The sequence below is a fragment of the Penaeus vannamei genome, chromosome 31, assembly GCF_042767895.1.
Source record: "Penaeus vannamei isolate JL-2024 chromosome 31, ASM4276789v1, whole genome shotgun sequence".
In the NCBI taxonomy this organism is placed as follows: Eukaryota; Metazoa; Arthropoda; class Malacostraca; order Decapoda; family Penaeidae; genus Penaeus; species Penaeus vannamei.
The window spans coordinates 27253433-27265932 of record NC_091579.1 but is presented as its reverse complement, the minus strand read 5'-3'; the positions used below and the strand labels follow the sequence as shown (position 1 = coordinate 27265932).

At 34.2% G+C, this 12500-nt stretch overlaps 1 protein-coding gene across 1 annotated transcript in view; it reads left to right on the top strand.

Moving 5' to 3' along the window:
- LOC113828522 (UNC93-like protein MFSD11) overlaps positions 1-6673 on the top strand; it is a 7633-nt gene extending 960 nt beyond the window's left edge. The window contains exons 2-8 of the mRNA XM_027381508.2: positions 1233-1419; positions 2454-2623; positions 3412-3588; positions 5146-5408; positions 5561-5683; positions 5975-6152; positions 6361-6673. Coding sequence (XP_027237309.2) covers positions 1330-1419; positions 2454-2623; positions 3412-3588; positions 5146-5408; positions 5561-5683; positions 5975-6152; positions 6361-6661 — 1302 coding nt within the window. The 5' untranslated portion in view covers positions 1233-1329 and the 3' untranslated portion in view covers positions 6662-6673. The remainder of the gene's footprint in view (positions 1-1232; positions 1420-2453; positions 2624-3411; positions 3589-5145; positions 5409-5560; positions 5684-5974; positions 6153-6360) is intronic.
- The last annotated feature ends 5827 nt before the right edge of the window (positions 6674-12500 follow it).

Sequence of the window (12500 nt, the reverse complement as noted above, 5' to 3'; positions counted from 1 at the left end):
ATATTTATATATGTATATATATATATATATATATATATATATATATATATATATATATATATATATATATATATATATATATATATATATATATATATGTGTGTGTGTGTGTGTGTGTGTGTGTGTGTGTGTGTGTGTATGTGTGTGTGTGTGTGTGTGTATGCACACACACACACACACACACACACACACACACACACACACACACACACACACACACACACACACTCATATATATATATACATATATATATATATATATATATATATATATATATATATATATATATATATATATATATATATATGTATATGTTTGTATGTATGTATGTATGTATATCCACATTTGATATATGCCAAGGATAGGTGCTGATTAGTATATATCAGTGGTTCCCTACCTGTGATGGTATACTTCACTTATAAACCTCGGACACTATACTATACACAAATAAAATTGAAAAGTCTGATCTACTACAAAATCATCAACGTTTATTCCGAGATTTACCATGAACAATTTCATTCTAAATTTGAGGAGCAGTACATCACGAGTTTTCGGGAATCTCGGTTGTAAGCCGCGGTCTCAAAAGGGTTATGAATCTCAAGTATAAAATGTACTGGAAAATGGCAGGCATATGATCTTTTTTCAACTTGTCCAGGCTGATTTAGAGGCTTAAGATAAGGTATTATCTCAAGGGCCTATTGATTGAGATAAAAGCATAATGTCCAAGGCAGGTTTATCACTTATCACAAGGGTAGATAAGGAGTAGAAGACGGTGCTAGGGATAGGTCAAATAAACCGTTATCACTTATAAGATTAAGAAGGAAATGGGCTTTTAATTCCTAAAGGTGATTAGACTTTTCCAAAGAAGTGAACATAATTTTTCTAATGTTACTTTTATCAGTCTTTTTCAATCTCCAGGTCATTTCTAACCCATTACGTTCTGTCCCGGTATGGAATGTATCTCATTAAATTACATTATCCGAAAGGTATTGTGTAACTACTAACTGGTTGTATACTCATTTATTCGTGGACATAATTTTCCTTATGTTATTTCTATCAATCATTTTCAATCTCCTGGGCATTTCTATCCCTTTGAGTTCTGTCTCAGTATATATTATGAAAATATGTATATTGCTGGAATGTACCTCAGTGAATTATAACATCCGAAAGGTATTGTGTAAACTACTAACTGGCTGTACACTCATTTACTCGTCCCTCGTGTGGTTTTCAGATTAATGGCACGAAAATGACATGAAATTGGAGATTCATACGATCGGAAGGCGATTATAACGTCCCCAGAGACCCACAAGAGAAGGAAAACACGCACAATGATGGAACGAACTACCTACGGTGTGGTGATTCTCGGTGTGGGTTTCATGTTCATCGGCACATCCTTTCAGACACAAGGGAACATGCAGGTACGTGTAATGATAACATTAATTTATATAGTAATGCTGGTGATCACAAATGGTTTAATGAATCCCAAGGACTATACAGCGGACGTTTATTACCCCAACGAATGAATATAGTGTGTAAAGATAGGATACGGCTGGGAAAGTTTCTGATAATATATATATATATATATATATATATATATATATATATATATATATATATATATATATATATATTTATATTATATATATATATATTATAATATATATATATATATATATATATATATATATATATATATATATATATTATATATGCCTATATATATATATATATATATATATATATATATATATATATATATATATATATATATATATATATATAGCATGCCACTGCATATGCATATATGTGTGTGTGCGTGTGAGTGTTTGTAAATGTATGGGTGCGTGTGTGTGTGTGCGTGTGTATATACGTATCTGTCGTATTGCGAACTCACATATAAACCTAAAATTATATTCTTACTAAATCATTGTTGTTAATAAAGCTTTCCAATTAACAACGGCTAGCTGTAAACATCTTTTTCTGTTCGAGGCGAAAATCGGGATACGTCTTAGTTCACACAATTCAATACACATGAATTCTTAATAATATTTATTTAAGCTATCAAATGTTACAACCTTCAATTTCCTGGTAAAAAAAAAGATTGTTATTACCCATTACCTAGCATGCCCTTTCTCGGAAGTCAGAACATGTCTGATGAAAGACAAGATGATAAAATTGATTACTGCCCCCCCCCCCTCCCAGTGAACATCAAGAAAAAAAAAATATATATATATATAATTATTATACTTGTCCATTAATTCGAACACTAAATTTTGTTATACTAATATGCCTCCACAATAAAAAACATGTAAAAAAAAAAACATTTCGACATTTACAATCATAGCCAATGCACCTTTTACATGTCGAACCAATATTGATATTAAGTTACTCCGTCAGCAATTCCTTTTCACTAACTCTTTCCTCCTTCCTCCTTTTACCCGCCCGGGAACAGCAACTCGTCATCAAGAGCATCCAAGAGGAAGACCCGGACTTCGAGGGCTCTGGCTACATCTCCCTGGCCGTCATCTACGCCGTCTTCGCCGCCTTCAACTGGCTCGCCCCTTCCTGCCTCAGCTTCCTGGGGCCCAAGCTGACTATGATCGTCGGGGGCGCCACCTACGCGTGAGCATTTTAGTGTGGCTTTGGAGATATGGCATGTTGATTCTGGATTTTAATTGTTTGCGCCTGCCCACACGCTCATATGAAAGTACTCACACACACACACACACAAACACCTATATATACATATATGCATACATATATCTATATCTATCTATGTGTGTATATATATATATATATATATATATATATATATATATATATATATATATAATTGTGTATATATGTATGTATGTATATATGTATGTATGTAAGAAAAGGTATCAATGCGAATATCATCATAATACCAGAAATGTATTTAACTTCTCGCCCAGCAGAAATTTCAATTGTTGTCTGGAGGTTACTGTTGTGGATGGGCACCAAGGTGGGTATTATACATAGGCATAGTCCGGGCGAGGCTTAGCTTCGCCTATCTGACTATCGGTATTCTAGATATTTGTATTTCCGACGAAGATAGATATTCGATACCGGTTAAATACATCACGTATTGTGATATGCATTCTCAGCCATACCTCTTCTACCTTTGTCACAATGAATACGGTTCACACACACACACACACACACACACACACACACACACACACACACACACACACACACACACACACACACACACACACACACATATATATATATATATATATATATATATATATATATATATATATATGTGTGTGTGTGTGTGTGTGTGTGTGTGTGTGTGTGTGTGTGTGTGTGTGTGTGTGTAATATCTAGAAAGACAGAGAGAGAGAGATATGCCTAAGTTACTCACATTTCCATTTAAATTTCAGAATATTCGTCGCATGTTTCCTTTGGCCCCAAACGTGGCTCCTATACTTGAGCTCGGTTCTCGTGGGCATCGGGGCAGCCCTCTTCTGGACGGGGCAGGGCAACTACCTTACTCTCATGTCCGACCGTGGCACCATAGCGCGCAACTCGGGCATCTTCTGGGCGCTGCTTCAATGCAGGTAGGTGTGCCCAGGTGTCAGGGGGGTTGGGTAGTAGCAGATTTGTTTGAGTAGTAGCAGACTGTTGGTGGTTCAGTGCTTTTGATTGCGGAAATCTGTCTCTGTCTCTGTCTCTGTCTCTGTCTCTGTCTCTGTCTCTGTCTCTGTCTCTGTCTCTGTCTCTGTCTCTGTCTCTGTCTCTGTCTCTGTCTCTCTCTCTCTCTCTCTCTCTCTCTCTCTCTCTCTCTCTCTCTCTCTCTCTCTCTCTATATATATATATATATATATATATATATATATATATATATATATATATATATTCTTTCTTGTCTTTTTTTATATAATTCTGTGAGGCTGTGGTTATTGTTGTATAGTGTATACTGATGTAGGTTCTAGGCATTAAATAGAGCGAACTAGTCCATCAATTCCATCAATTCATTGCAAAGAAATTCTGTGCAAAAGGGATTAAAAAGAACTTATTCATGTCTAACAGTAAGAAATCGCAAAACGTTACGTAGAATCACACACCGTACAATATCTAAATTGAAAGAAAAATACTCGAATGAAATATGAAGTTATTGAACCAACAGAATATAGATGATACTTATATAATTCAGATTATATATGAAAATAATAAGAAAAAAGGGTCACATCTAGCACCACACACAAAAAAAATGTAATAAATCAAGACACACTCCGGGGTCACAGGTCACATAGAGCTAACAGGTCAAGAGTATATGTCGCTTTGTTTGCTTGCTTGTTGGGAATTATTGGCTATCGACCATCAGCATATGAGTATGATAACACAGCCACCCAACCTGTGGATCCAGTTCATTATATCTAACTTTTCTGATCTACGTCGCACTGTTCTCTTCTGGTATGACTTTATTTGTTAATTGCAGGTTGATCTACTTACTTTATCAAAAGAGATGGATTTTTGCTTTTAAAAGAGAGACGAAATACCTGAGGTCTGTATGAACTATGCTAATGTCTAGATCATTAGTTGACCCAGCTGATATGTCAGGTTAGTCGTTGCCATGGATACCTGAGAGAATATGTGCCCAGAGTGGCTTGACTGATTTGTTTGCACCGTGTATCTTGCAAATGATATTACCTAGTGATTATATTTCGTAGTTTCTAATTATTTGATTGCTTTAAGTGAAATCAGTGAATCAACAAAAATACTCTTCTATTGTGAGTTGTCTTTAGTGCAAAATCTAATCATTAAATGCAAAAAGTTCGCCAACAAAGATCGATGTATAATAATGATTATCATAATTTAGTTTTATTCCATGTGTTACAGGCTCTCTGAATCCTGAAATGAATTGGCAAATGCTTCACGTATGTCATGTCCAGTTTTACTAGTTGATTGAGAGTTTAATGTTGCTTTAAGAAGCGGCACCGCTGATTAACTGGTAAATTTCTGGAATTTAGAAAGTACACTAGCCTGCTGTTTACAATTCGTTCCATGACTTAGCACAAGCAACTCGTCAGCGCAGTTGGGCTGTATCGATGCGTGCGTGTATGTGTGTGCACATCCTAACGCGTGTTCTCAGCGCCGACCCTTCCTGTGCGCAGCCTCCTCTTCGGAAACATCTTCGTGTTCTACATGTTCATGGGGAAGGACGTCATCGACGCAGGGACGCGCCTCGTGGTGTTCGCGGCGCTGACGGGCGTGGCGCTGCTTGGCCTGGCGATCCTGCTGGCGCTGCCCAAGCCCGGCGCCGGCGGGAGCGGGCGCCAGGACAACATGGGCGGACCGCTCGACGCCCTCAAGAAGTCCTTCGAGCTCTTCAAGACGCGGGACATGATCCTGCTCTCGGCGACTTTCTTCTACACGGGTGAGGAGCTGTTGCTTACAGTCTCTCAGTTGTTTATATTTACTAACATTACAAATATAGTCGCCTGTGCGTATATGTATGTGGATATGTCTGAAAAGCTGTCATTCGTGTAGCTATTGGTAAGTTAATCTGTCCACTCACTTGTTGTACAGGTCTATCCCTGTCCTTCTTCAGCGGCGTCTACAGCACCTGCGTTGGCTCCACACTGAGGTTCAGCGATCCCACCCGCCTTGTTGGTATCTCTGGCATGTGCATCGGTATCGGAGAAATATCGGGTGAGGAAATTATATGAATCTGATGGCTTGAATACTAAATATCTTTTATTTTTTATATATGTTAGAGATATTTAAGAGTTCAGTCAGTTCGTCTTTCTTATATTCATATATACGTATACTGTATTTGTTTGTATATATACATATTATACAAAACCATATATACTGTGTGTGTGTAAATATATATATATATGTATATATATATATATATATATATATATATATATATATATATATATATATACAGCTCTTCTTATAATCCCTTCCCTTATAGTTGAAACATCTTTACTTCAGGTGGTGCAATTTTTGTCATCTTTGCTGACAAAATAGTTAAAAAAGGAAGAGATCCTGTTGTGCTCATAGGATTCCTAACTCACCTGCTTGCCTTTTTCCTCATCTTCCTAAATCTTCCTACCAAGTCTCCTCTCGATCACACGTTTGATCCTAGCTTCTTCCCTGGAGGTCAGCCGAGGTGAGGGACGCCCAATGGGTATGTTTCAGTGTCTTTTTATCATGAACACAATTGTTTCTAATTATTGTTGAACTTTTAATCATATACTCTCTCTCTCTCTCTCTCTCTCTCTCTCTCTCTCTCTATATATATATATATATATATATATATATGTATATGTATGTATGTATGTATATTTCCTCGTCTTTAACTCCTATTTCCATTACAGCGAGTTTGTCGCCCTCCTCTGCAGCACTATGTTGGGCTTCGGCGACGCCTGCTTCAACACGCAGATTTACTCCATCCTCGGCTCCATCTACCAGGACAACTCGGGCCCTGCTTTCGCGCTGTACAAATTCACGCAGTCGCTGTCAGCCGCCGCCTGCTTCTTCTATTCAAGTGTGCTGGAGCTTCACTGGCAACTTGACATCCTTACAGCGTTCTGTATGGTGGGCACAATGACTTTCTGCATAGTAGAGTGGAAGGTCCAAGTCACTGCACCATCTTCCCAAAATGGCTTGAAAATATAAACTTGGAAAATGCATTAGGTGTGATTTCCCCCCCTAAACACAGGACGTCAGGGCTTTGGGAGAGTGACGTCATAGATTGCTGATTGGCCAGCGGGTATGCCGCTGCCAGGCGCAAAAGGTGAGGCGAAACTGTCCAACACCTCAGTATACGCACGGCGCTGTGGGAATCACATCAAGAACTTGTATATAATCGAATGACTCTCTCTCTCTCTTTCGGCAATATATATGACAAAATGTCAATATGGCATGCATACCCATTCATAAATTCATAAAGGATGATTATCCCCATTAGTTTATGCCTCTACAAATTTTTGGAAACACAACAGGCATTCAAAACAGACATATTAATTCTCTGCACATCAAGAGGTCATACACAGAAATAGGGTCAAGACAAATGCATATTCTAGATCTTATCTGTATTAACCTACCACAAAATATTAGAAACATTCCCATCCTGATTACTTTCTAAATTAAATTATAAGAGGATGTTTTGAATTGTCAATGCCATCAACTATTTAAATGCATAGCCAAATTCTTTCTAATGATGAGCCAGTTTATTTCATCTTATTTTATAATTCCCTAATGAACTTACTTTTACTTATATTGTATTACTGTACACTGACACTGCGTGTTCAAAGAAGAAGCATTGTAAATAATGGAATTGTGTTTTGACTTTGACTCTCTTTTCAGTTTTTTTTTCTCTCTCTGTATTTTTATATTTCTTCTCTGCATATCTTAATTTCCCCTGCCTGCTTCCATTACCTGCCTGTTGCAGTGAATATATAGGAACACCAATACAATTACATGCAAGGCATTTCGACTCTTGATAAAAAGAAATATTTGTAAAAGCTTGTAGCACGTTTATTGGAATGGACTTGAAGCAACCTGTTGCTATTCTTTATGCCTCGTTTTGTATGATATAAAGATTTTTTTTTTTATTGTTCAATATATGGAATACCATACATTATTTTTGTTTTTAAGTAATTATTATACACTTTTGGTAACGTTTCCTTCTTAGCTCCTCCCGAAGTTTTTTTTTTATATCCATTTTTTGTTAGTAATTTTCATTATTATCCATATATGTGACTATATATGTTACTTCATAATATATATGCATATATATATATATATATATATATATATATATATATATATATATATATATATATATATATATATATATATATATATATATATATATATATATATATATATATATATATGTATATATATATATATATATATATATATATATATATATATATATATATATATATATATATACATATACATATATACATATATACATATATACATATAAACATATATATATATATATACATATATATATACATATATATATATATATATTATATATATATATACACACACACACACCCACACACACACACACACACTATCTATTTATCTATTAATTTACGTTTTCGGTTCGTTCTTCTACCTCCCTCTCTCTCTCTCTCTTTTTAAATACCTTATTTCTCTCGATATCAGACTCAAGAAATAAAACTAATGGAAGCAGTTTCCCCTAAAAGATGTTCACTTTCTTTTAACACAATTAAATACTACCATTTTCTTTGAATAATACAAGTTGGAGATGGTTGATAATATGTGTGACTTGGTCATCAGTAATGTCTTATATCAATTTTAGATACAAAATGCGATTATCGACGGCCTACAGCTTTTAAATTTAGTAATTGATGAAATGTTATCGATAAGAAGTAGATAGTTTCCTCAGTAGTGCATTAATGATTAATAATTATTGTCTTTAAAAAATGTGTCTCCTTACTCATAATATTGGTTCAGCTGCAGTTGCCTATACATATCTCACGTATATATACATATGAAGAGTTCAGATTGCAAAGATCGACGGAGGTCACGTTCCACCCAGCCTTCCCGTGGCTCAATTGATTGATTCTCGTATGTACAATGTTGATTACTTATAAAGTTTGTGGTAAATGTTCATCATTCATAAACACAGATTCATCATACCTATTTTCATTAGTTCATTGAATTACTAATAGCCGCCGTTTATGGAAGACTTTTATTACTATTAGTATTAGAATAAATTAATGGAAATCAAAATGTCAATAATTGCATCGACGTTAATAGCAACAAAGAACCCCTATGATCAAGATCTCTTTCTCACTCACTCTCTCTTTCTCCTCTCTCGCTCTTACCCCTCTCTCTCTCTCTCTCTCTCTCTCTCTCTTTGCAATTGTCTTTCACTTTCTCTTTTGCGCTCTCTATATCCGTCTATCTATATTCAGAAATAGAATATTGGTGGAGATATTACTTCTCTATCATTTATTTTGTATATTACAATCTAACAAGTATAAGTGTAATAAGTATTTTACAATTATTCTCACGTATAAGATTCAGCGAATAGATAGACACAAAAAGAAAGTTACAATAGAAGAAAAAATATATGTTGACAATTAATATGTTTCAATGAAACACATTCCCTATTTTGATTTTACTCTTATTATCTTATATTTCAACAATTTTACATACAGCTTAACTAACCTGGTCTTTAATAGTTGCCAAATACGTAAACAAATACAATGAATTTTCGTAATTGAAAAACCCATTTTCAGCCCGTGAAAGGGAGATCAGAATGATCCTCATTACTTATGTGAAACTCCAAGTTCATGATAATTCTGATTCTTGTTTACAGTTCCTTAAATATTTTCGATTGCATTGCGTCATTGTTTATACGTATTTAGACTCAAGTTGGTGTAATATCATAATAATCCAAATGTTCATAATAATTACCAGCATGCTTGTTTCCTTTTCCTTACCATTATCAATAAAGTTTTGTTATCAACAATATTAACATTTCAATAAATATAATCTTTTGGGTGAATATTTCTTCTCTATAAAAATCTTGTAACGATTAGCAATAGCTTGTTATTATTTGTATCGTAGAATAGCATGTTTTTGATATCGAGACTATTTTTAATTGGTCATCAGTAATATCATTTATCAACTATAGATGGTAGAGGTGTGACTCATCTGACAAAGTACATTATAAAGTAAAAGGGTTACCTGATTTAGTAAGAGTTTACAAGTTATAATTCATTCATATCACTGATACCACAGTTCGCAATTTAAAACCTGTTAAGATAAACTTATCCATTACCTGAACATTGTTACTAGATGATAAGAAACTAGTAAAAGGCAGCACTTATTTTAGTAATCTATTATATATTAGTTCATACTATTATTGTCATTTTAACATTGTGGCTATAATAGTGTTACTCGAATAGTAACAGCATTACAAAAGTCGACGTTTATCTAAGATAATTATGCGTTACAAATAGGTATGGTGGTTTTGCCGAGAAATGGCTAGGAATTATCATTACAACAATCAACGATGTAAGTAATAAACATTATACGTCTTTGATTTAACCCTCCTCAGTGTACATGCATTATGTAAATTGTAAAACGGAATACATTAGGTCTCGCCTCTATAAGTAAGCTATGGTGCACATATACAAGGCCGGGTGAACCGCACCTTCGTCAATCTTTGGAATTTGAACTATTCATTAGGTCAGTAAAAGAAATGTATTTCAATATAATTTGTTTAATAATATTTACTTCTTAGAAAATTGTATATTTCTTACTTGTTTCTTCTGCCATTTCCAACTAAAAAGGAGTTAACCAATTAATTCACTTTCTCTCTTTCTCTTTTGCTCTCTCTTGTTCTTGTTCACTTTTCCGCCCTCACTCTATTTCTTTCTTTCTTTCTCTCTCTCTCTCTCTCTCTCTCTCTCTCTCAGTTCGAAATGTTTTACCTTTCCCCTTGTCCATCATTTCACATACGTAAGTCTTTTCTTTTTTCACATACATCCTTTGGTGATTTCTTACTTTCTCGTACATTATTGATATTTTTTCCACACAAACTACACGCGCACACACATACACATTGTGTATGTGTGTATGTACAGAGTAGAGCGGAAGTATCAATAGTGCTAGGAAAAAAAAAAATAATAACAAAAAACGATGAAAGTGATATCACTTGTAGTACTGGTGGTGATTATGATAATGACGTAAATGAGTATCATATATCTGAAAGATGTTAGTTGAAAGCTAATACAAGAAATGCACGTTTTCCTCCTACAATGTAGATTTAGAAATTTATTACAGCTGCAAAATATATCAGAAGAGTACATTTGGATACAATCTATGTTGGGCCGCACTTTATATTCCATGTGACTGAGGAGTTGAGTTGTTTCATCGTGTACTTCGCGGTTCTAATTGATTATATAATTATTAAGTAATCAACATACATTTTTATTATTACTGTTATTATCCTTTTCACATTTTCTATCATTGTTATTATTACCAATACCACTGTATAGTTTATTATTATTATGATGATGATTATTATTGCTATCATCAATATTATCATCACTATTGTCTTATCATGTTTATTTCATTGTCATTATTATCATAATTATCATTTTACCATAATCACCATTATGATCATTATTTTTATTATATCTTTATCATTTTTATTTTATTCACATCATTATCATCAGTACCATTCTCATGTACATTGCGTAATCCCCGAAATGAAATACAAACAAGCATCGTCTCAGAATTCATAGGTAAGCGAAGGCACAGAACCACAAGGCATAAGTGAACCGTCTTTATAGTCTGTCAATATCTAAGTAAGAGAAAATTAGTCTCTATAGTCTGTTTGCTAATGTTTAACTAAATAAAAAGTATGATTATTTTTCACTTGTTTCCTTAGTTATTTCCACTGAAAGAAGAGTTTATCTATTAACTTACTTTTTTCTGTGCCTCACTCCCTCCCTCTCCCTTTCTCTCTCTCTCTCTCTCTCTCTCTCTCTCTCTCTCTCTCTCTCTCTCTCTCTCTCTCTCTCTCTCTCTCTCTCTCTCCCTCCCTCTCTCTTTCTCTCTCTCTCTCTCTCTCCCTCCCCCCCTCCCCCCCCCCCCCTCTCTCTCTCTCTCTCTCTCTCTCTCTCTCTCTCTCTCTCTCTCTCTCTCTCTCTCTCTCTCTCTCTCCCTCTCTCCCTCTCTCTCTCGCTCTCTCTCTCTCTCTCTCTCTCTCTCTCTCTCTCTCTCTCTCTCTCTCCCTCCCTCTCTCCCTCCCCCCCTCTCTCTCTACCTACAAATAACACTTCGATTATTGCAATTCTAATAATAACAATGATGATGAAGTGGATGATGGTAATAAATGTAGTTCATAGCAATGATAAATAGATAATAATTCTAATAACGACATTGATAATAATGATAATAAAAATTATAATAACAATAATGATAATAAAAATTATAATAATAATAACAATAATTATAATAAAAATGATAATAACAATAATGATAGTAAAAATGATAATAACAATAATGATAATAAAAATGATAATAATAACAATAATGATAATAAAAATGATAATAATAACAATAATGATAAAACAATATTTATAATAATAATAATGATGAAAATAATGATAATGCGATGTTGATAATAAAAATATCAATGAGGTAAATCCACAGTGCTTATTATAATTTTCATGGTAATGATGATATTCGTAGTTAATTTTCGGATTTATGAGCGTGTTATTGCTTCATTGTTCTCCTGATTTGAGACTCGAGAATTTAACATAAGTCCCCCTAAAAGATTCACGCTTTCTTTGAAAACTAAATGCTACCGTTTTCTTTGAAAGATATAATATAGGGAAGGTTGATAATTGTTTGCGATTTACATAATTTTACAATTTACATAATGCATGTAAAATGAGGACAAATCAAAGACGCATAATGTAAATTACTTACTTCGTTGATTATTGTA